Source organism: Podarcis raffonei, chromosome 12 (assembly GCF_027172205.1).
Source record: "Podarcis raffonei isolate rPodRaf1 chromosome 12, rPodRaf1.pri, whole genome shotgun sequence".
Classification (NCBI taxonomy): domain Eukaryota; kingdom Metazoa; phylum Chordata; class Lepidosauria; order Squamata; family Lacertidae; genus Podarcis; species Podarcis raffonei.
In genome coordinates this window covers 38,590,526-38,616,387 of record NC_070613.1, presented here as the reverse complement: position 1 = coordinate 38,616,387, position 25,862 = coordinate 38,590,526, and the positions used below count along the sequence as shown (strand labels likewise).

The 25,862-nt window shown below is 40.3% G+C and overlaps 2 protein-coding genes across 6 annotated transcripts in view; one reads left to right on the top strand and one right to left on the bottom strand.

The window, feature by feature from the left end:
- Nucleotides 1-15,456, top strand: part of TBC1D5 (TBC1 domain family member 5) — a 289,716-nt gene extending 274,260 nt beyond the window's left edge. The window contains exon 23 of the mRNA XM_053359280.1: nt 15,344-15,456. Coding sequence (XP_053215255.1) covers nt 15,344-15,355 — 12 coding nt within the window. The 3' untranslated portion in view covers nt 15,356-15,456. The remainder of the gene's footprint in view (nt 1-15,343) is intronic.
- The window catches only part of PLCL2 (phospholipase C like 2), a 137,024-nt gene that overhangs the window by 1,441 nt on the left and 109,721 nt on the right, over nt 1-25,862 (bottom strand). For all 5 annotated transcript variants that reach the window (XM_053359268.1, XM_053359266.1, XM_053359263.1 and 2 more), the window contains 4 exons: nt 21,598-24,084; nt 17,674-17,877; nt 8,552-8,627; nt 5,239-5,348 (listed from right to left, as the gene is read on the bottom strand). In XM_053359268.1, coding sequence (XP_053215243.1) covers nt 5,239-5,348; nt 8,552-8,627; nt 17,674-17,877; nt 21,598-24,084 — 2,877 coding nt within the window. The remainder of the gene's footprint in view (nt 1-5,238; nt 5,349-8,551; nt 8,628-17,673; nt 17,878-21,597; nt 24,085-25,862) is intronic.

Sequence of the window (25,862 nt, the reverse complement as noted above, 5' to 3'; positions counted from 1 at the left end):
TGGCTGGATGCATTTAAAAGACAATAATATTTCCCACCAAACAATTCTGGGCAAATAACTTTTGCTAAGAGTTTTATTGTTGTGGATGGAATCCAAGAGCCATCAGGAGTTTATTATTCATTGTGATCCAGCAACTGCAGTGCCTTTATACTGAGCTTCTTTGTAACATTCAGAGTTAGGAAGAGAGTGCCCAGGGATAGCAGCTACCTTTCAAAAAAGAAAGATGCATGTGTGTGCATGATCACAGGCTTCAGGTTATTTTCAGTTTCATTGGCCAGCGCTCCAGGCATAGGCAGGAGAGCCCTGTTCTGAACAGGAGTTCCAATAAGTGGTTTTGGCATGGGCTGAATGGCTTATGGGGCAGGAGCAGTGCTTGTATGTAAAGAAAATGAGCATCTAGGAAGGGTTGGGTGATATAAACATCACATTTTTTCATTAGCAACTCCTTTGGAGATGTTGGTGGGATGGCAGCATAGTCCTCTCGTAAGCGTAAGGAAAACCGCTTCTAAGACAATTCCCCCGACTTTCTCTGGAGGGTGGAATGCTTTGCAGAGCAGAAAACCACAAGTCTGGCAAAGTTCCAGACCTTGAGGATAAGGCAGACACTGCATTCTTCTAAGAAAAGCAGCTTGGACCATAAAATCATGGTCTAAGAATACAGAGCAAATCTTACAGAACTGGGAAAGACACCACTAGCTGAACAATAAAACAGAAAGACCAAAACCCCTATGAACATTCATATGGCAATGTTGAGTTTTTTCCTGTAGGGAAGAACATCTATTCATTGGACTCTGGCTTCAGTGGCATTCTTTAATCTGTCAAAACAAAACTGGTATCCTTTTAAAATTCCCATGAAAAAGGAAACAAAGAAAGATATATGAAACATTATATGGCAGAGCACATGAATCATATGTACGTTATCACAAATGTTTCTACGAACTTCAGCACATAATCATTTATTTAGTTCATGTTGTTTTCACTTTGGTTTGTTTAAATCTAAGCTAATCTAGGCTGACTCTTGCTAAAATAAACCGAGTGAATTAAATGCTGGGTGCAATTTTCAGAGCGCTTAGAATCCAACTGCAGCCCAACTGAAGCAGTTTTCAGCTGCCTTGTCTGCTTATCTGTTACTTGTAAATAAAGTGAGCTATAACTGACAGAAAATTCAGAAGCTGCTAGCAACTGCAGAGGAACCCCAAGCAAAACTCAACACTTAGAAATTTCTCTCTGCAAAAAGGGCATAGCCAAAATCCATCAAAACTCCAAAATAAGTCTTTGATCACAAATGTAAAGCAAATTATTTAAGAAGCTTAAGGCTGATACATGGCTTCCAGAGAACAGTTGCTACTGAGTGAGCTCCGAGGCCTGTTCCTAAAGGTGAGCAAGTTAATTTTAATGGGAAATAACTTAATAACACTTTCCACAAATGGCGTATTCACTGCCCCATAAGGGCACTGTGATCGGCTAATGGAATCTGGCTAGTTTCTTCAAGGCTGATGATTATTGGATTGTGGTAATCCAATAATCTGGTAACACCACTGCCTGTGGAACACTCTCCCTACTGAAATACAAGAGTCCCTAAAAATGTTGACATTTCGCCAGCTCCCTAAAAATGTGCTTGTTTAGGCAAACATTTCCCTGAATTGAACTTGTGGTTTGTTTTTAAACTGTTTGAATTGTTCATTTGCTTTACGTACATTTTAATTAAGGATGTTTTAACATTGTGTATTTTAATTATGGCTTGATTTTATAGTTGTAAATGGCTTATATGCCAAGATGGCTTCCAAGAGGTAAACTGATAAATAAAATGTTGCTTTCTGAAATATTACTAATAAATGAATTGTTTCATAGGGTCCTGAGTTTGCTAGTTTTTGTATCTTAGGAGGGCAAACAGCAAGATAATTTTCTTAAAAGGATTTGTTCACTTTGTTCATCCCTCCACAGGTGCTTCGTAAGTGCAGCACTAGAGGCCAGGAAAGATGGGCTGCTTTGCTGAGATGTGTGGGAGGGAATTAAGATGAGGTTTACAGTTTGTATGTTGGATGTGTTTCTACAATAGAATTCTATGACAAGTTAGTGAGTGGGAAGAATGAAGCTGAGAGGAGGTGAGATGAAACTGTATTTTTGAAAAACTGAAAGAAAGCTTTCAAAAGTGTGTGGGAGAGAGAGAGTGCCATGAAATGTGATGTCGTTAAAATAGATTCCAGAGTTTAGTGCAGAGATGAGTTTATTCGGTGGGCAAATGGGACCTTTATCTGTTTGGGGAAGAAAGACAGGGAATGAATTACAGGCAGGCAGCTGCACTAACTTTGCCACTTCTTCCATTTTGCTGAGTGGAAAACATTGCTGAGAACAAATGGAAACAACTCTGCATTTTAATTGTATACTTCCATATGAAAAAAGGCTTTGTTTATTATATGATTTTAAATTCATGCAAAATGTAAAGCAAAAATGTTAAGATGAAGTTAAGCCTAGAGAAGTGTGAAGCAAGCATATGCAGCGCCTAAAAAGGAAAAGATGCTAATACGTTCCCTCCTGTGTACCTCATTAAGTACCATTGATACTTTTCAAAAGAGCAGCAACATATTTAATTTTCTCTTCCTAACTGCATTAATGTTAATTCAGCTGCTTCCTTTTCAAAGAAGTAAACAGATTTCTAATAGCTTCACGGAGCCTCTTTAGAGCCCTAGCCACTTCACATAAAAATTGGTTTTAATGATGCCAAGTTTATAGTCTGACAACGGGGGATTCTGATATCACTAGAATGTTTTTTTAAAAGAAAACATCAAAACAGGAACACCAACAACATTGGCAAATGTTCTCTTAAATAACTGTTTTAAAGAAACAAAAAGTGCAATGATCTTTGACATCTATCATTTCCCCATCTCAAATATGGCTGTGCAAAGGTCTATATCAACTAGTAAACCACCATGCTTATTCAAGGGGGTGCATAATAATCAGTATGTTTTATAGCGCCTTGAGGTTACTGAGGTGTGGATATAGCAATCAGAGGTTCAACCATGAAGCTTGTGGCCATGGCCATAATGGTCTCTTAAGTGTAATTTACTTCACATCACTGTTGAGGACCTCATTTTATTTGCACAAATTCCATGTGTCAAAGGGCAGGGTCTAAATATGACACAACGTACTGTATTTTTTGTTGCATAAGATGCACTTTTCCCCTCCTAAAAAGTAAGGGGAAATGTGTGTGCGTCTTATGAAACGAATGCAGGGGGGAGGCAGGCAGGAAAAGTCCCCAAGAGCCGCACACAAACTCTTGTGGGCTTTTCCCCAGGAGTGAGAAGGGACTGACGCCGCCAGTCAGTCCCTTCTCCCTCCTCGTAGAAAAGCCTGCAGGAGCCGTGCGCTCCTTAAAGGGTGCGCGGCTCCTGTGGACTTTTGCAGGAGGTGGGGGAATTGCCACCAGAGAGGCTGCCCGCAGCTAAAGAAGCCAAGACAGCGAGCACGATCCATCCCGCTTGCTGTTTTGGCTTCTACCATAGCCTTGTGCAGCCTGTCTCGGCTGGAGAGGTTGCGCACGGCTATGGCAGAAGCCAAAACAGCCAGCAGGATGGATCCCGCTCGCTGTCTTGGCTTCTTTGCTCTTTGGGGCTGGTGGGGGGGCGGGCTTCCCCTGGCAGCCCCAAGAAGCTCTGGGAGAAGCGCAGCCTGTCCGCTGCTCTTTGGGGCTGGGGGGGGGGATAATATTTTTTTTCTTGATTTCCCCCTCTAAAAACCTTATGGAGCGAAAAATACGTTATATCCCCCGGGCCATTGATTCCATGTGCCAGCGGCCCTTATTTTAGACATGTGATCTTTTACAGGGAAGTAGCGGCCTTTGTGCACAAGGCAGCTGAAGAGGTTAAAGAAGAGTTACGTTGAGGGTTGCTACTAAGGTTGCGCCATGAATGCAAAGGAGACTTCAGGAATTGCTTGCTCAGAAAATCCTGAAGATTATCTGTAGTCCATCCTTGCAGATTAGTGCTACTTCCACAAGTGCACCTGACACCTAGGAGCCCCTGTCCCCAATAGGGCCTCTGCCCACACTTATTTTCACTGCATTGCATTCATTTCATCACTTTTCCATATTTATATCCCTCCCTCCCTGGCCAGAGCCGGGCTCAGGGCGGCGAACACCAGTAAAATTACAATAAAAATATAATGGAGGGGGGGACCAATTTAAAATGCAGCCTCATTTTAAAAGTAGCCCATAGATCAAAACCATAAGGGGAGGGAAACATAAGGGTCAGACTGAGTCTAAACCAAAGGCCAGGCGGAATTGCTCTGTCTTGAAGGCCCTGGTATGCCCCGCAGGGCCCTAGTCTCTTTTGACAGAGCATTCCACCAAATCGGGGCCAGTACTGAAAAGGCCCTGGCCCTAGTTGAGACCAATCTAACCACCTTGAGACTTGAGACCTCCAAAGTGTTGTCATTTGTGAACCTTAAGGTCCTCCGCGGGGCATACCAGGAGAGGCGGTCCCATAGGTACGTGGGTCCTAGGCCGCATAGGGCTTTAAAGGTCAAAACCAGCACCCTAAATCTGACCCTGTACTCCACCAGGAACCAGTGTAGCTGGTAAAGCACTGGATGAATGTGATCCTGCGGCAAGGACCCCGTAAGGAGCCTCGCCACAGCATTCTGCACCCGCTGGAGTTTCTGGGTCAGCTTCAAGGGCAGCCCCGTGTAGAGCAAGTTACAATAATCAAGCCTAGATGTGACCGTCACATGGATCACTGTGGCCAGATCAGGGCGAGAAAGGTAATGGACCAACTGCTTAATACAGCGGAGATAGAAAAATGCCAACTTTGCAAAAGACCTCTGCTTGAGACCCTGGAGAGTTGCTGCCTGTCACAGAATCTGTTGCTGTTGGACTCCAACTCCTGTCAGACCCAGATATCAAGGCAATGATGGGAGCTGGTAGTCCAGCAACATCTGGAGAACCAGATGTTCTCCACCCTTCTTCATCTGTGCAGTTTTTATTCCTATGTCTTTGATGGCTTAAACTAGACAAGTATTCCAGCTGCATCTAACTAATAAAGGGTGATGCTATACTGTTCATATCCAAGACACAAATGTTTCTGTAAATTCAACAAAAGGACAGCATTTCCAAGTATCATCAAACTTTGTATTCAGTAGAACCACACTTGGTATAGTATAATGTTAATTATCACATTTCTGGTAATGGTCTAAACATGGTGGTTTATGTTTCAAAAGGTATTCAACTTTAAAAAGACATACCTTTAGGATTGTAATATTCCAGGTAAAGCTCTCCACTGCTTTTTGTAGCTTTCTCTCCTTTAAACCTTCCCTGGCTCCTATACTTTGCAAATTCTCATGGAACTCCATCGCTGGGGGAAGGAAAAACAAAACAAAAGTGACCTAAGAGAATATGAAGAAAATGAAGCGATAACTTATACAAGAAACCTCTGCCAACTATATATTAAGCCAATGTAAGTCATGTAAGATTTGCTGCAGCACAATGATTAATTTGCTCTAAATTAATGTGAGAGAGAACACAAAATAACAGGGATCACCTAATTTTCACAAGGGTCTAGGGAGGTTCACCTGATGCTGCCTCTCTTCTTTATCATTGCCTCTGCTAAGCAATGCAACATGATAGTACATTAACTATTTTCGCATTAATACATACTGGATCTGATACCTTGTTTAGTTGGTAGAAACCAAGCGCGTCAGTTAATGATGATAGCTCATTAATTCTGAAACACAGTGACTTACAAATCTTCTTTGCAATTTCAAAAGAGGAAAGCAAATAAAGAAAGGGCAATCTCAGGGCCCTTATAGATGAATAAAATATTTTTCCCCTTTAGAACTGTATTCTTGAAAGTTTCAATGCAGTGTCTAGAAAGGTTCTAAAAGGCAAAATAGTCAAACGACATGAATGATAAATTGCCTCAGGAAACACACTAGAAGGCTGCCATTTGGCTAAAGAATATTACTGCTAGAATGAATACTGTTGATAAAACAGCATACCGTATAGGAAAAAGAAACGAAGTCTTAACAAGGAGAGTATCTTTCTGATGCAAAGAAATAGAATAGCAGCTCTATGCAGATGGCTTTACCTGGTTGATGAGCTGAGGATACCACTTTAAGACACTGAGAAATCACTTTTTTAAATACTATGTATAAAAGTATTAACTTGTTAGGGAGATGACTAGGCTACAATTGTTCTACCTGACTTAGTTTTTTTTATGTGGAATTACTTTGTATGAAAGAGGATTCACTCATGTGAACCTCCATCTGAAGTGGGACAACACAAACAACACACATACCCCTAGAGCAAAGATAAAACTATTGTACATTTTACCTTAAAAATTTGGTAGAGATCTATGTAGACTCATGCATCTGCATAGACCAAGATACACTGAAGGATTTTTAATCCTAAACACAGCCCATGGGAAAATTCCACTGCAAACAAAGTTACACCCCCATGTGTTTGTGGGACTAAAAATGCAAGTCAAGGTTGTTGCTTCCTGAAAGAATGTGCAAAATCAGGATGCTATGTCAAAAATAGTCATCTACCTTTCTCTTTACTCCTTCATAAAAGACGACTTGGTCATAATTAAATGCAGTGCAAAAAATATCCAGCAACATATTTTTTTTTTTTTTGCACAAAACAAACATAAGGATAACTAAACACTGGAGGTTTATCAGCCAGACCAAGGTTACTTATTAATACAAATATTTGATAGGTTAATATTGAACCGTATACAGTGGCCTGCTAAATCAGAACCTGAGCCATGGAGCAAGTCAGACTTCACACGCACACCCAGTTCAACAATTGCATCCACCACTTCCCCAACGCAACTTCAGCACTGAAGGCTTTTGTGCACTGTGGGGCTCCATGCCTAACTACTTGAATCAACAGTTTGCCACATGTCTTACTGAAAATGCCTGGGAATGGAAACAGTCTACATTGTTAGTAGGATCAGACATCCTTTCTATTGCCCATTTATGATGATTGCACATGCAAAAATTTTGCTTCACCTCCAGTCTGTGCACATCTCATAACATCCTGGTGGAATCCTGTAGCTTTTTATACCACAAATAACTCAGTCGGTCTTAATCTCAGGGTCATGAGTTTTGAGCCCTGCGTTGGGTAAAAGGTTCTTGCATCACAGGGAGTGGCCTAGATGACTCTCATGGTCCATTCCAACTCTATGAATCTCTGAATCACATTTGTTTTCGTTGTACTTTTGTTAACAAAAGCTATAATCCCTCTTGGGAAAGCATTGCAAAGCAAACTAATACAAGGTTAATGCACTAGGACATGTTGCAGAAACATCGTCAATCACAGCCGTCATATGAAGCAGTCCCTAGGAGCTTCTGTGTTTAAGGACCACAACATTCTTCACACTGACACAAAGAAATGGTTCCATGAAGGCAGAACAACCCCTCCCAAATGCATGTGCTAATCAGACTGCCTAGTTGGGGTAATAAGTAATTCCATTGATACTTTTAGCAGTGCAATCCTGTGCCTGCCTACTCTGTCTGCTAAGTTCAATGGGTTCCTACTCAGAGTAGAACCACTTAAATTAATGAACCCAGTTCATGTCCACTAACCTCAAAGGACCCACTCTGAGTAGGACTAGTACTGAATACCACCCAATGGGCTTACTGACAGGTAAAGGTTAAAGATCACAACCTTTCTAGACAATTCATCAGGCAGGAAGAAAGAGTTCTAACTAAAAAGCTTTTTAGACCAACAAAAACATCTTTATGTTTTCTTTATGATAAATGCAATGGTATCAATTGCACATTAATTTCCAGCATTTTGGTAATTAAATCTTCATCTGTTCCACTCAACTGCAAAAAATGCATTCCTATCTGGTCCTAAAAAATGTAATTACACCTGCAAGACATGTATTACTTTCTGCTTTGCAAACAAAACAAAACAAAATAGGTAGAAATTAAATGACCTATAACTGTGAGATCCTCTGGCTCGCAACTGTATATACATTGCTTCCAAATGGCATAAATCCATCCTTAGAGAAATCCTGCCAACACACTATATTTTCACTATTTCATTGTCAAATAAAAGATGGAAATAATTGAGACAGGGAAGCTGTATACTATGTATTATAAATATTATATGTGATTTTAAATGCTATTAAACTTCCCTGTCAGGTGGAAGCTGCTCATTTAATTCTTGTTCCAGTTAACGCTTTTAAATTTTGGCATTGGCAGACTGAGGCAAATCTTGATTCTTTTCCGAGTTAAGGCTAATGTGAGACCTTTGGCAAATCACTTGCCAAAACGTTTCACTCAGCCAAAAAGCAAGTTTTTTACTCACTGTAAATTGAAATGAAAAATGATAGAATAGAATAATCAGCGGCAATGTTCCATGTATCAAAGAAACATAACTCTCACATAACTCCTAAAATCTTTAACACAAAAACCAAAAAGTAATTGAAATTCGTCTGTTGAATCATGTTGGTTATATAATACATTGATGTGCGACTATTTTTACACTTTTAGTAGAATATGTTAACCCACTGCAGAATGCTGAATAAAAAGAGAGTTGTGTCCTTACCTGCTTTTTGGCACTGGGCTATTTTTTCATATACGTTATCTGCATTTTCTATCAGAGTCTTGATAGTTTGAATCATCTGTAACAAGAGAATAACTTGAGCAATGAGAAAATGAGCAATGAAAACTAGAAGTCAGAGCACTGGCGAATCCAGCCTGCATGAACTGGCCATTTCTCAGGCAGAACATATTTCCCTACCCGAGCTCTTTTCTTAATTGAAGTTGCTAGAGATTAAAACGGACAATTGTGGCCTTCCACTTTCAAAGGATAAACTCTGCTACAGAACTGTGGCTCCTCTATAAACTTTGTATTGTAACAATCTCAGATTACTACACTGCTGGTGACACTACCAGAGGCGCCAAGTTCTGTCCAACCTACGAACAACACAGGCCATGAGGCCCGCTGCAACCCCTGTGAGGCCTGGTGTCGCGAGGCCCAAACCCTCAAGATTGGGGTGGGGCCGTCAGTCCCATCCCAACAGACTTGGGGGGCTGAAGACACCTCAGCCCTATGGAGCTGGAGCCTATGGACACTACTGCATTACTTTTTTAAAAAAAAAACCTGTTTATTTAGATTTATACCCCACTTTTCTCAGAGACTCAAAGTACCGTATTTTTCTATCTATAAGACACACTTTTCCCCGCCTAAAAAGTAAGGGGAAATGTGTGTGCGTCTTATGGAGCAAATGCAGGCAAGAGGCTCTGCTCAGCGCTCCCTTTAAAGAGCCGCACACACGCTCTGCGCGCTCTTTAAAGGGAGCGCGACTCTTGGGAGAGCCTTCATCCTGCTGCCCAGGAGAGGCTGCGCACGGCTATCCCATAAGCCAGAACAGCAAGAGGGATCGCTGCGCAACGATCCCGTTTGCTGTCCTGGCTTCGCCACGTGCAGCCTCTTCTGGGCAGGGGGAGCCTTCATCCCGCTGCCCTGAAGAGGCTTCGTGTGGCTATCCCAGAAGCCAGATCCCTCTTGCTGTTCTGGCTTCTGGGAGTCAGAATATTTTTTTTCTTGTTTTCCTCGTCCAAAAACTAGGTGCTTCTTATGGTCTGGTGCGTCTTATGGAGCGAAAAATATGGTACCTTTGAAAAGTTCACATATGTTCTAGTAATTCGATCATATGCGAATATACAAGATTCTATAATAATTGCCTCCCTAAGGAAAACATAATCACAGGGCTGTTATTTGTACTCACTTACTTATTTGCTAACATGCCAAGTCATCCTTCTTTACTAACAGGCATTTCAAAGTGTCAGAATTTGCCACGTTAATTGTGTGTGAGTGTTTGTGGATTCTACAGATTTAGAGGTGTAGTTATGCAATAAAATGCATAGGTTGCTCCTTTTAGAATACAGTGCTTCCACGAGAACATGCTGTATATATGTTTCAAGCCACAAATCCCAGGAGCAATGCTGAACATTGATTTCATGGCTAGAGTTTAAATTGGCCCAGTGTGGATACATAAAAGTCCACAATCCTGAATCTTGTCAAGTATTGCTTGTCGGAACAAAATGCAGTCAAAGAGGGCCTGAGATCTGTCAAATATTTCCTCACATATCCACTGCCTAGCAAACAGCAAGGCGGCCAGGTAAATGTCACTACCATGGCACTACACTGATGAGTTGAAACAGTTTTCACTAAAGAAGGGAACTGCCACAACACGGCAGAAACATCTCCAAGCCAGGTGAGGTCAACTTCGTAGTGTTTCATAGTCTCCATACTCCCAAAAATAGCCCAGTCTCAATTTCTCTTATAAATAAGGGGCAAAAGATCATGCAACCCATATATTTTATAAATAATGCACAGAAAGGCAAATTATCTTTAAATTATTTTAAGACTCCTCAAGAAGCATTTAATGAAGGCAGTAACATCAATTAGCAGGTGGGGAATTGTACCATGCCCTGTGCTAGATTGTATATCCTGTGCCCACCAACTGATTTAAAAATTTGGTTCATAAAGTCACAAGTTTAATGATGAAGGGCTTTGAAATGCTTTCAGTAAACCCATTACATCCCATTGATTTCAGTTGGTTTACTCTAAGCATGACAAACTCTGAAGCCAATCCCAGTGTTCAGTTAGTGATTTTCTGAAGATTCAATACAGCAATAAGTCTTCAATATATAGCAATAAGCAATACCTTACAGCAATATCTTCAGCTGGTTGTCAAGTTAATGTGATCCATCTCCAAAATACAGAAAATCCAATAGCAGAAAGAAATCCTTTGTAATCCTCTTTTTGTTTTCAGATTATCATTTACTCATTATTTCAGTGTCTCACTTTCAGGGTTATTGGAGCACATTCAAAAACCTGTTTTTCATTACCTCCCCTCAGTGGAGTTAATTTACTTTAGCTTTATTCTAGTTTGTTGCCTTCTTCTGTCATGGTGTATTTTCCTACTTCACCCGGAAACTACACTCCTCCAGACCAAATTGTCCAATTGGCCCAATCAAATAATGACTAAATAAGCCAGGATATGCACCCACATGCAGCCCCTTTGCTCCTCCTTTGGGGAAAGTGCAGAAACAAGTCACAGAGCCGCAGTTAACCACAGTTCCCTGTGAACTGGAAACTGTGGTTAGTAGCTTCCAAATGAGCTGTGGAAAGGAGCCTAAGAAGGTCCAACCATAAACAATTCCAATGAGAAAGTGAAATGGGACACATCTTAAAATGTGATAGCACGAAAAGCTTTTAGTGGCAATATAATGGCAATTAAGACACAAGCTTAGTAAGGAGGGTTTGGGGATTTTTAAGGGACATGCAGAAGAAGTTAAAACAAAAGACAGGTCACTAAGGATGAATACAAAATTGTTTAGTTCAGTCTTGTAGGGCAAAAGCTACTTGCCTTAGGGTTTGATTTTACTTTAGGAATTTCTTTCACCCAATACACTGTTATACTAAAAGTTGAATTAGCAAAGTAGGTCACGTTAAGTGGTTGAATCTGACAAGTAAAAGCAACTTTTAAATAGTGCTAACCTAACACTCAGTATTGATAATAAGAAACAGTTATCCAGCCTTTTCTTAGTCTCTATCAGGTCTTTTTTATCACTCTTTGTCCTTTAGAATTCTTTTGCCATTAGAAATACAGGGTTTATTTATTTCCATTTTTCATAGAACTGTGATAAGAACTCAAAATAAAGAGAACTCGGTGACTGCGAGTCCTTGTGTTCCCCCTGTCTACTTCTTGGGTGGTGTATACATGGAGCTGCATTTCAAATGTTACCCAAAACATTAACATTTTGAGAAAATATGCAGTCCATATTCTGTGGAAATATGGGCACAGCCTTTCTGAAATACATTAACTGGCTTGGAGTCACATCTAGGTATGAGAGCTTCATCAGGACCTGGGAATTAGGCAGCTCAAGTAAGAAATTGTCCATCGGGAACTTAGATGGATAGTTAGGCATGAGCAGTTATGCAATTTTATTAAGAAAGGTAATATTAAGGTAATCCTTTAACCTCTATCCTAATGACGAGATTGCAGAACTAGAAATTAAGTACAGATTTGCAATGTCTCAAGAAGTTAAGAACATCTTAAGTATTAACCAGGCCTCAGGATCTATACATATATCAAATTGTGATGGTTCCAGCACATCCAGTAAGGGAATTACACTAACCCACCAAACAAGGCAATGATTTAACTATGGAGAGAAGATTTAAAATACTATTTATCAGATAGTGACACTTGTCAGATCACTTGAAAACAGATACTAATTAAGATCTTACATGGCGGTTTGTAGTCCAACAACATCTGAAGAGCCGCAAGTTACCTGCTCTCGCTATAGATCAATATATGAGTGTGTCCAAACGACTGCAATGTTCTTGGTTTGTTCAACATTTTACAGAGTCGTAGGGCTTCATTTCTGACTCTCCAATCTAACCTAATCTCAAGAGCAGGCTCACAAGTTGTTACTACAGAAATAGTACTACTGGGAGAAGGCCACTGATATTATACCTACCGCTCTGGCAAATGTGTAGCATTTCATAACCTCTATAATTATATTGGCAATAACATATAGCATGTAAACAAACTTAATAGCTATTGCCTATCAAAATGTTTTCTGAAACTTTACTTTCTTCGTATACCTTATAATTTCAATGATAACAACTTCTGGGATTGGTGAAGTACAGACCTTCACTTAAGAGGAGCTTTTTACTTCAACCTCTGTGACAGCACATAGGGAAAAGAACTTGCAAACAAGACGGCAATCAATAGTAACCTCATTACTGACCAGCTGTGGTTAGGCCCAGGCAATCAAAGTCGATTTATAATGAAGTGTAATTGATCTTTCTACTGCTTTAAATGCTGTCCAAAATTGCCATTGTAAGAAAACAAATCTTCTGGGTGTTACTTATGTTTACAATAAAGTACTTGTCATTCATATAAGACTGCTTGGACGAGGTTTAAGAAACAGAATTTTTCTGGTATTCCCAATTGGTCTGAAAACCATGTATTTAATTCTCACTACAACACAAATACAGAAATCATATTTGTACGTTGTGGACTGCATGGTGCTATTCATCTACGACACAAGTAGACAAAGCTTGAAAAGAACATTATTGACCTCTCTAGAACAGCCTAAAAGCGTTTCCCTACTTTAACTACTTAAAAAAAAAAAAGCCATGCCAGAGAAAGAACCATCTAATACAGCATCTTGTTCTTACAAGTTCTAGCATTTTGAAGGAGAAAAACCTATACTCACTTTCTACACCAGATGCATACATTTTATACACATCTAACAGGCTCCCCCTTACCCATCATCTTCCCCCTAAACTATAAGTTGCATTGGGACACTCTTCTGTGTGTGGATAGTGAATAATCAATAAATAATATATAAAACCACCACTACTACTACTGATCATTTTTTTATTATTTGTATGACATCCATCTAACTAACTGGGTTGCCCCATCCACTCTGGGTGGCTCCCAAAAGACTTTTAAAAACATTAGAACACTCCAATTGCACCCTTCCCTCATAAGGAAATTGCTCCTATCCCACAATCATTTCGGTTGCCCTCTTCTGATTTTTGCAGCTCTGTAATATCCTTTTTCGTAGAACTTTCAGAAAAGGACAACAAAAATGAACGGGGGATTAGCGCAAACAGTCACACAATCCTTTCTGTTCTGTTCTATTCCCTTCAACCCCGAAACACGATGGTAGTGGAGCCACTTTTGCTTTCACTCGCAGGAGGGAACGGGAATTTGAACAAAGTTTTGCCTGCATTTTTTCTGCTGCAGAATTCCCACTGCCAAACTGGGAAACCACCGCACAGTTTTTAAAAGCAACATATGTGCTGGATATTTGGAATGGTTACATCAAAAACAAAGCAAAACTCTTGTCTGCCCATGTGGATTCCTCTCTCATATCCCCCTTTTGAATCCCAGCTGTCCAGTCCTAGTCACAATTCCTAAGAACTCTTTGGATCCGTCACAAAATATCTCTCCATATATTTTACAATGTACCGGTAATCTAATCTTGGAGGGGGTCTCATTTCCTTGCATCAAAAGTAATAAACATGTTTTTGTATTATCCCCTTATACCTCATAATTTCATCACCCATTTTATCAGAACTTTTAGCTAAAGGAAAGCATTTTCTTCTTAGGGTTTCAAGGAAATGCAGGACAGTAGGTGAGAGGGAGAAACCAATATTGTACAATTTTGTCTCATTGCAATTTATAAGTTGCCGTAATGAATCTATAGAAGGAACTGAACATAGAACCATGTATGTTTAATCTAGTTTCGGGGTGGAGCTATGTTCTCAATTCCAGGTTGGTTACAGTCTTCTTGATTCCCAGATTTGGAGTGCCAAATCCTTCAGTCATTCAATCGAGTTGCCCAAAAAAAGAATACAGTGGTACCTCGGTTTACAAACTTAATCTGTTCCGGAAGTCAGTTCTTAAACCGAAACAGTTCTTAAACTGAGGCGTGCTTTCCCTAATGAGGCCTCCCACTGCCGGTGCCCTTCCACCGTTCGGATTCCGTTCTTAGACCAAGGTAAAGTTCTCAAACTGGGACACTATTTCCAGTTTTGCGAAGTTTGTAAACCAAATGGTTCTTAAACTGGACTGTTCATAAACCGAGGTACCACTGTATATTAACCAGGGGCCTCATGCTTGTTTCAAGAATGTTACGCGTTCAACTAGATATAGCAATGTTCCTGTTCTGTAACTTATGGTTCTAGCTTCTCTCCACTTACTATAAATACTATAAATGCATCCAAATGTGGGTTCAGGCTCAACTCCCAACTGAAATAATTTGCAACTTCTCCATTAGTCCACATCAGAATAGCCTGGGGGGAAATTCCCAAATGCAAACCCAGCCATTTGCATGCAATAATGTATACTGAATTTGAAAAAATTGTATCGTGCTTTATATTTTTATGAGGAAAATGTATAATCTAACAACTATCCAGGGACATCTTAATTAACTGAAAATACTTGCTCGACACTAGTTCTTTAATAATTATAAGTTTCTCCTTTAACACAGAACACATTTACATTCTATAATCCCTCAATTCCCTGTAGTATTTTGTCATTTTAAATTACTCTGATATTGGCTAGCATTTTTACTGGAGAGAGCTTACACCCTTTTGTAGGTTAATGAACAAATATATTGAGCTCCCTAGTTACTCATTGTGCAAAAATAAATTTAAAATACTAAACTAGAGGATTACTTCAGTTACCAGTGTAAATGTTTGCTCTAATTTTTATGGTAAGGGAGGTATTTCTGACAAAGAAATGTAAAATATTAAATTAGCATATTTATCTGAGATGGATTGACCCAGGAACTGTTGTACTTTTAGAAACATCCATGATAACCACGAAGCATACTGAGAATGAAGAAAACAATGTAAATCAGAGATAGCCCATGCACTCACCATGGAAACCAAGGTTTGTTTTTAAAACATTCCATAAGGAAATGCCCATGTTTTCACTCTAGTGCAGAGCAAAGGCTGCAGCATGTTAAAACACAAGTTATAAACTAGCTATGCAGCACAAAAGTAAAAGGGTTTCTATTCTTACTTAATTTAAGAAGAGTTCGACATAACTATACCATAAACATCACTATGATTTACATGCAATACCTATACATTAGCTGCATTGCTTGCCAATAGAGGCTTTCCTTGCCCCTTACATATATACATATCCTACCAAATCACATTCTCTTGACCAATTCCTAATGACATATTGCAATGCTTCCTGCGACAAATGAAAAACTACAAGTATAGTTTTATAGCAGCAACGTTTAACTTTCAATGTGGAGGCCCTTTGCTGCTAAGTTTTGAAATAGCTTTTGTACTAAGTTTCCTATGACATATTTTGTCTGAAACTGAACTTTGCTCCTAAAAGCTAGGCAAATGTGCACCTACTGTATTATAGTTTCAAGCAGTTTCTAGTCTCAACAAAATGCTTAGAACAATTAATATTCTAAGTGCAAAGTTTAAACAGATTGTTTGCATATTGCAAATATATCCTCATCTCTATCTGAGTCCCGTCATCAGCTCCTGGTAAAGGTAATGGTGGAAATGCAGCTTTGTCTATCTATCCACTAACAAAAGGAAATGGTTAGCAGAATGGGGGAGGGAAGCCAGTTTTGCCAACTTCCCCTCCACCCCACAGCTTCTGCAACCATCATCACCCCATCTGCTCTGCAGGTTCCCCCATGCCCCTGGAACAGAACAGTATCATGGATCAGATGGTTCTACAAGAAGACTATAAGCTCCTCTTAGTGTCTTAATGTGAAAATGGAATGAGCTACAGTGGTACCTCGGGTTACATATGCTTCAGGTTACATACGCTTCAGGTTACAGACTCCGCTAACCCAGAAATAGTACCTCGGGTTAAGAACTTTGCTTCAGGATGAGAACAGAAATTGTGCTCCGGTGGCGCAGCAGCAGCAGGAGGCCCCATTAGCTAAAGTGCTTCAGGTTAAGAACAGTTTCAGGTTAAGAACGGACCTCTGGAACGAATTAAGTTCTTAACCAGAGGTACCACTGTACTCTCAAAGTCCATTTGTTCAATAAAGACAGGACTCACTGAGAAGGGAACCAAGTTTGGGGAAATATAATGGGAGATGTTTCATTTTAGCTTGCTAAGTAACAGTTCTCGAGTGTTTCCCTTTTCCATGTTCCAGAAGCTGTATAATTTAATAGATATAATTGTATTTGCTAGGTAGCCTAAGCATTAAAATATTCACATTTTTTATGAATTTCAGGATACATTAGCTTTAAAACACATTTTCCGAAACATATACAAGGTGTTAAAGCTTGGTTGCTGTTTTAAAGTGACCACAGCTGCCCAAATTCTGGTAGCACAGAAGTGGAGAAGAGAAGAAGTACCATCACAAGAAGAATGAATATATAGAACTTGCCAGCATGACAAATAGAATAAGAAATAAAGATGATAAAATTTAAAAGAGGACTGGACATTATATATAGATTATATGGAAAAATATTATAACAAGAAAATAATCATAACAGGCTGACAAAAATATTCAGCAGTAGAGGTTACAACATGGGATAATATAAGGTAATGAAAACAACTTAGTGGAAAAGATAGCAGTTAGGAAACCAAGGAAAGAGTGGGAGTAAAAGTTAAGGTTTATAAGACTCAAATAAATTGGAGGAATAAGATATTATCATCAATATACATATATATGTCTTATATTTATGTATTTTTTCTTATTATCTTGTGTGTAACACAGTATGTGTTGATGATATGATAAAACAGAAAAGCAAATAAAAATATATATTTTAAAAAAGCTTGTAAAGAAGTTTCTAAAAATTGAACTGAACCAGGTATTGAAACTAATGTGATTCACATTTTTGTAATAAAACTAAACCCTTAAAACAACACCATTTTCTTTTCCCCCTTAGACTAAAAACAAGGCTACAGCTTGGTCATATATATAAAATTGCACAGCAGTAACCCACACACACGAGCATAGCATCAGATACACATCAAGCAAATGTTTTTGGTAACAATGACTTGCACAGGCCACAGTTTCATACGAAAACATTGTTATACCCTCTGCATTCATGCAAATGATCTTCCATCCACGTGATTTGGAAGGTTACACTAATATTTTGAAAGTAATATATTGTCTAAAATATGTTTAATAAAGGCTACTCACAGTTTCATATGCTGTTACAATTTTTTTCAAAACTTCTGGAATGATTCCTTGCAACTCCATAACGGGATACTGTTCGCTGAGATTCATCACAACCAAGGGTGTGTTATCAGATCTCACCAAGCGTGTAGATACTGCCAGAATGCATTGCATGAGGTTTGCTACAGGAGAGAGGCCACACAGCTCTTTGAATAAAACCACTGCATTCTGTTGAAAAGGAGGGAAGAAGTTATATTTCACTTATACACAATTTGAATCTCAATTATCTTTAGTTTAAGATATTTCAACCTTATTGTACAATCCTAATACAGTGGTGCCCCGCAAGACGAATGCCTCGCAAGACGAAAAACGCGCAAGACGAAAGGGTTTTTCGGTTTTTGTGTTGCTTCGCAAGACGATTTTCCCTATGGGGTTGCTTCGCAAGACGAAAACGTCTTGCGAGTTTGTTCGCTTTTTTCTTAAAGCCGCTTGAAGAGTCGCAGTTGCGACGGACCGTGCTTCGCAAGACGAAAAACATCGCAAGACGAAAAGACTCGCGGAACGAATTAATTTCGTCTTGCGAGGCACCACTGTAGCTACCAAAATAAAACACCCCATAGCTGTAGCCATGTTCTGCAGAAACATCAACTTTCTGAAGTAATTAAGGTACCAACAGGGCTTGCAGTAGTTATCCAGAATTAAAATTAAGCAGATATGCTTTAGAATGCTTCTACATTCTAAAGTAATCCCACTTTTCAGCTGCAGTTGACAGTACTGTAATCATTTCTTCTCCCTGCAGAGAAACAGTCAACATTCCAGGACATGCTCTTTACTTGAAAAACTTTCAGTCATCAATATTGTCATGCAAACTTTTTCTCTCTAGGAGTTAAGTGATCATGGGTCGTTTTACATTACTCTTCAGATACATATTTTTCCAGTGCTGTATTATTATGTCTACGATGCAGGTCAACATCTGTTGATCCTGCCCAATGTTAGTGTATCTATTTCAATTCACTTTAGTCTTTGATTCGTCCTTTAACAAGGTAAAACGAATCACAGGCAGGAAGCATTATCCTAGAATAATTTAACATTAAATAAAATACCTAATATTAGTACTTGCTTAGTACCAAACTGTGATAACAGCAACCAACGTGACACGACAGTGCATGAAACAAAATAGAAATGCTGAGGATATGGAAGGTCTTGCCTCAGCAACAATTTAATATGGGGACTTATAAACATACATCAAGTTTATCCCCTTCTCTGACACTAGTTTATGCATGCCTTTACATCCCTTGATGACTGCAGAATCAAGTGATGGCTTGCATATATGAATGAGCCATTTTAGATCACACACCATAAATAAAATGGTTTTTGATGCACTAAGCTCATACAATCAGCTGCAAGCCAACAAACACAATTGTTATATACGAACAGGTATGCTGAACCCCAGGCTTGCAAGCCTGATCCAACCCACCAAGCCTTTTCTGGTAGCCTAGAAGTGCCACTGAACAAAGTTCCTCTCCTCTTATTTATCCACTAACACTTAGCAGATCAGAGCACTGGAAACCTGAGCACTGGGAGTATCAAAATAAGGCAGCAGCTTTCTGTTCTGACCTATATTCACCACAATCAACAGCGTATCCATTCTGCTGCAGTCTGGCTTCTACAAAGTACTATGTTATTATCTTGCTGCCCGCAATTTAACATAACTTGCATAACTATGTATCTTAACATCCCTTTCAGTGTAAAGGAAATGTCAAAACACTGTAGAAAGGTCATTAATTACTTACTGTTCATAGAACTAAACAAGAACAACATTGAACAAAGACCAGTCACATTTGTTTACCATTCCTGACCACACGTGAACATGCCAACTGCAGCAATTTCTGATTTCTTTTCTGTTTTTGTCTGAACTCTCTGACACCCCTAGCTGGGAGTGCTTCGGAAACATCAGAGCAGAGTAGAATACTCCCTCCGGTTTCCAAAGACCGCCAATCTGTTCAGTGGCAGTGGATAGAAAGGAAAGGCACTTTGTTAAACGCTCACGAGGAAGGGACACCAGGGAGTAAGACGGCCTTCTCCCTGGCAAAGCGGTGGGGGGAGTTTCCCTCCCCACTTCCCCCTCCCTGCTAGAACACTACAGCTACAGAGGGAGCAATTTTTTCTTCCTGTCCTTCACATTGTACTAAAAAAGAAGTCCACCTCAGGATGCTTCAGCATACCATTGCTCCATCAAGTCGAATGCTGGGCTCCTTGGCATGCTTGAGCTCCTGAACCCCTTTCCTTTTGAGTTCCTGAACCTCTTTCCTAACTGCCATGGGTAAAAAGGTGTTGTGAAGAAGGAATAGGGGCTTTCTGCAAGCCATGTGTGGGGTGAAATGGCGTATGCTGTATGTGTACTGTGAGTATATGTGCCATGAGAAAGAAGGAGCAAGGTGGGGTGGGGCATCAGAACCCACTAGTGCTTTGATCATAGGCACCATTGGGATGTAGCCCTCAGATTAGTCAGCATGTAATGCAGCCCTGGGAATGTGGGTAGCGCTGTGGGTTAAACCACAGAGCCTAGGACTTGCCGATCAGAAGGTCGGCGGTTCGAATCCCCGCGATGGGGTGAGCTCCCGTTGCCCGGTCCCTGCTCCTGCCAACCTAGCAGTTCGAAAGCACATCAAAGTGCAAGTAGATAAATAGGTACCACTCCGATGGGAAGGTAAACGGTGTTTCCGTGCGCTGCTCTGGTTTGCCAGAAGCAGCTTAGTCATGCTGGCCACATGACCTGGAAGCTGTACGCCTGCTCCCTCGGCCAATAAAGCAGGATGAGCGCTGCAACCCCAGAGTCGGTCACGACTGGACCTAACGGTCAGGGGTCCCTTTACCTTTAACTTTAATGCAGCCCTGAGATTAAAATTCTACTCTGGAACAGATTTTAATGAAGATCAGACTATATATTACCAAAATAAATAATGAGAGTCAGTGTGGTGTAGTAGTTAGTGTTGAACTAGGACTGGGGAGATCCGGGTTCAAATATGACTCAGCCATGAAGTTCACTGGGTGACCTTGGACTAAGTCTCTCTCTCTCTCTCTCTCTGCCTCTGCCTAATTTACCTGCCTAATTTACCTCACATAGTTGCTGAGAGGATAAAAATTTACGTCACATAGTTGCTGAGAGGATAAAAATTTACCTGACATAGTTGCTGAAAGGATAAAATGGGGAAGAGGGAGAAGTGCCATGCCACCTCAAGCTCCCTGGAGGAAAAGTGAGGTAGTTTGTGATTATAAGTTGTTTCAAACGGTTTTTTAAAAAATATTGTTGGACTGTTTTATTGTTGTAACTTGCCCTGGGACCTTAGGGTGAATACTACTAAAAATAAAAATACAGTGGTATCTTGGAAGTCGAATGAAATCCGTTTTGGAAGTCCGTTAGACTTCCAAAACGTTCAGAAATCAAGGCACGGCTTCCGATTGGCTGCTGGAAGCTCCTGCAGCGAATCGGAACCCTCGTAAGCCGTGTCAGACGTTCGGGTTCCAAAGAACGTTTGCAAACCAAAACACTCATTTCCGGGTTTGCAACGTTTAGGAGCCAAAATGTTCGACTTGCAAGGTGTTCGGGATCCAAGGAACAACTGTAAATAAATAAAACCTGTTAGGCAACCTTGCTATAAAACATATCTATAATCAGTCATCCTTCAGAAGAACAGTCAGATAACAGAAAATACCTTACAGCACAAAAACTGGAATCCAGTTAGGGTGGCATCCGTGCCTGAGTATCTTACAGCCATCACTTGAGTGCACTCATAACTCTAATCCTTACTTTTAACTGTCTGCAAAGTCACTGAACCTCTGAGCACATTTACTACGCTTAACTATGTCACATTATTTATTACGGAAACAGTATATCTGTATGTAAAATACTAATCTCATATAAATGGTAGTGAATAAATACGATACCTGCATGTTCTCCCTCAAATCTGTGGCATCCCGTATGGGCTGGAGAGCATTCTTGAATACTTCGTCAATGGTTTTAATCCATAAAGTCCTCATACAGGCATATTCTCTGGATTTCTTGCTCTTCCTGACAGACAGGCCCCGTTTATGCGGCTTTCCACCACCCCTTCTATTAGTTATAGCAACGTGGACAAATAGGAAAGCATGTGCCAGAGCTTCTCCTGTTAAAGACTGAAGGGGGACATGGCGATAACCTGTCTGTAAACACTCAAAGGGAATTGTGTACTGCCCAATAAATTCATCCCCGATATAATCATCGTCCAGCACTACAAAGCGCACCATGGCGAGTTCAGGTAGATTAATCTGAAATTCAAAACTCTCATCAAAAATTGGGTTGTCCCCATTCTGGTGTACCGTTTTTGTCCTTTGCTCTGCACAGTCTGCAGGGATCCCATGGATTTCTACATAGACATAAGGGTCTACAACATCACCTTTGGCACCTGACCCTTTTGGTTTAGGAAAGTTCTGTCCGCTAATAATCTTAACATGAAGGAGCTGAGGTGAAACTCCAGGCACAGAGTCCTTCGTATTTGCACTGAAGTAAGAGACTTCTTCCCGCATGATAGCAGGTCGAAGAACATAGCCACAGTTACCGTTTTGTCGAAACCAACCAATGTTGAGGTCCATCATTAATCCAGGTGTCTGAAAGTTCATTGCTACTATCTGACAGCCACACTTCCAAAAATCCTGTGGGTTCATATTACTAGAATCAATCCTCATAGGGCTAGGGAAAACCCTGGCGAGAAAACGTTTGTTGTAATTCACAAAGTCTCCAGGGTTTTCATTGGCATATTTGGTAGCAAGCACTTCATTGAAGGAGCAAACTTCCCAGTATTTTTGAAGCTGAAATGAAACCTGAAAATCTTTAAATTGAACCGACTTACACATGCTTACCAGTTCTGAAAGCTCTTTGCAGAGCTGAAACCGTTTTACTGTGATAATATTCTGTTGTTCCACACCCTCTTTTCCCATTCTCTGGGACATTTCTACGCCTTCGTCTTCATCTGTAACATCTCCCTCTAGCCCAGAACAATTAGGAGACAGCTTCTTGGCTTTAATTAGTATTTTCCCTCTAAGAGATTCAGGAGAAGGCAGATAAGATTCCTCTGTGTTTGGAGACTGCGTGTGGACCTTGTCTCCCAATATTTTCTTTATATGCTGAACCATCACCTTCTGCTGCTTGAGACAACAGTGGTTTTCTAAGCACAAAATAAGAGGGTATTCCGAAGCAACGAATGCATATTTGTTTATTATGTCGATTACACTGCGGAAGACTATCTGCGAGGTCATGGTGTGCCCTGTGTAAATTACTGGTTCATTGTCAGGACCATCCCACACATCCAACTCGACACACCGACACCCCATTTTCAAAGCACGAATGTATCCTGTGATATCAGATGGGCCTCGGAACTGATCCTCTATCAAGTACGTGTTATGAGATGAGTTTATAAAATAATGAGATAGAGGGTGGTTCATGCCCTGGCACACTTTTTTGTGCTCTGGGTCAAATATATGGCATTCTGGAGAAGTAAGATAATTTGTAAAACCGTCTATGGAAAGCCAGCCCTTTTCCTGGCCCTCTTTAGATGGCTCATATTTGTGAATAATATCCAGGCTTATCTCTTCGGTGACATGTGCAATACCCTGTTCTGCTTCTAAAAACATCATAAGGTCCTTTGTGTCCAGGAATTCTTTATTGCTAGAAAATTGAACTAACAAAAAATAGATCTCAGGGCGAGTGCAAAGCTCATGAAAGACTTCAATAAACTCTTCCTTTGTGATTTCTGTACCAGGTTTGTCTTTTGTTCTGTGTAGCTCTTTGAACTTCAATTCAATTTTACTACTTTTTAAACCAGGATTTAAATTTTTTATAAACTGTACAGCTCTGCACATGGATATGCGCCCCAAATTATCAATATCTGTTTCTTTAAACATTTGTGAAACCCATGAAGTCCGCATTTTATCTTGGCTACTTTCTAGCATATCTAGTGTGTGTTTTCCATACGATATCAGGTATCTCAGTCCAGTGACCCAAATATTTGCAACATCTGCAGAATTTGCAACGAGATCTAGAGACTCATAATTATCTCCATAAATAATAGAAAATGCGCAGTCTTCCGAAATCTGTTCCGAAATTCCATTGCTACGAAAAATGTCTGTATTTTTCCCTGTTCTCACTTCTTTGATTGATTTAACGTCAATCTTTGCTTTCTCAGAATCCTTCTTTGAAGGCTCCCAACGTAGAGACTGCATGTCTGCATCTAAAAGGAAGTACCGGTGGTAAATTCTAGAGTTGGAGCGAACCTTTCTGAGTTCTGAGCCTTCCACCATGGCGTTAATACAGTCGCTTGCACTGCTGATCTTCTTTTCAGTTGGCATGCTGCTAAATGACACCGTCTTTTTCCGTTCTCTTTTTTGCTTCGTACCATCCTGAAAAGTAGAGGAAGGGAAAGTTGGTAAGGTACTTGCCACATGTTACAAAAGCAAATACTCTTAAAAGATCTGTTGAGGACTAACATGTATGTCCACCATTCTCCATCTATGCAGAATGAATTAAAAGCTACACTAAAAGGTAACAGATATGCAATTTACCCTTATGCTGTTGTGTCCAACTGAGCTCAGTACGACTTATTACCAAGTAAGTGTACAAGGGATTGCATCCTTAGGTGTCAATGGTGTTTCGTGGCCACTTTTTCTGCATTTTTGCAACAGCCCTACAAGATAGTATATATTATTGCCTCTCTCTTTTTTACACTCACAGTCAGGAGACTTGCTGAAGACCATCAAACCAACCAAACTATGCCTCAACAGTACACATCCAAGGAATACTGTAAGTTCTCTATAAACATGTAATGTGTTTGTGGGCATAGCTATATTTTAATATCTGTTGATATTCTAGGCCACAATTGTTAACATATTAATACAAATGCCCAGAATTTTATTACAAGTCCTGGAAAGAAGAGAAGCATATACTCCATGTGTGGGTTGGGTACTGATTCCTCTGCAATGTGAGACAGACGAATGGGCCCCATGACAGGGGGAGAGGGCAAAGGACATGAGATGCCGAATTAAGGAGCAAACAGCAGAGTGATATGAAGCCTTGCAATGTCTTCCTAGCAACGAACCAAGGAGAAAGGAACCTGCAGTTACTGTGGCCATGGCCTCAAACACTCCCCTAGCCACTATTGTCTGCTAAGGAGTAAAGGGGTGCTTTAAATTGAGATCCTGCTCCTGGGCATGAACATGGAAATGGGTACAGCTTGAAAAACTGCCTAGAAAAGGTAGAATTCTAGCTTTGTTTACATTATAGCAGGTATAAGTAGGAGGCTAAGTTACACATTGCAGGGCTGCTGAACAGGGCTGAAAAAGCAGTAGTTTTAAGTCAGAATCCAAAAGTCCTGCTGGCAAAAGACCCAGTGCAGAATCTAGGAGCATTAGCTTCTGCCAACTTCAACTGAAGATGCATAACAAAACTCTTGGCCGCACAGTGAAACTGACAAAAGTGGGGTGGGGGGTGAGCATAAGCTGCTTTTGGAACGGTTTCTTAAGATAATGGGCCAAGCAAGTCTGGCTTGTCCTAGTCTTTGCATATTTAGTGTTTGGGATCAAATGGCTATCAACAATCAGTATCTACATGTCACCTTGCCTATTAGAAATGGACTAAGGTTGGCCTATTTATTGGGGGGGGGGAGAATCAGGAAAGGCCTATAACTTCAAATGTCATTTTATTCTCCATGAAATCCTCTTCATAATTCTTTCCCCACTTTTCTTTTTAACACACAGCAGTTGCAGCAATCTTGGAGACTGAGAGGAAGACTAGGGAAAGAAGGGATGTTTATGCATTCCTCCTCATGCTGTTTTTCTTTGGTGGTGGGAAGGATGAAAAGATACCTAGTCCTCAAGGCTGCATACCTTTTTGAAGGAATGAGGGGATATATACTTATATTGCCCATGGCAACACCTATCCATGTATGATGGGAGCAGTGGGAGTGTGGGTGGAGAGAAAGAAGGATTTGGAAGTGGCAAGAAAGATTGGGAAAAGAACCAGAACCGTATCCCACCCCCCATACATGTCTGTACACCCATACACATCAGATCTGATGGGTCTTAGTAACTTCACAACGTTATTCAAAATTAAAGCAACAGTATTGATATCTACACAAGTATTTCTGCAGCAAAATCAAGGACACAAAGCTGATAGGAAGCAG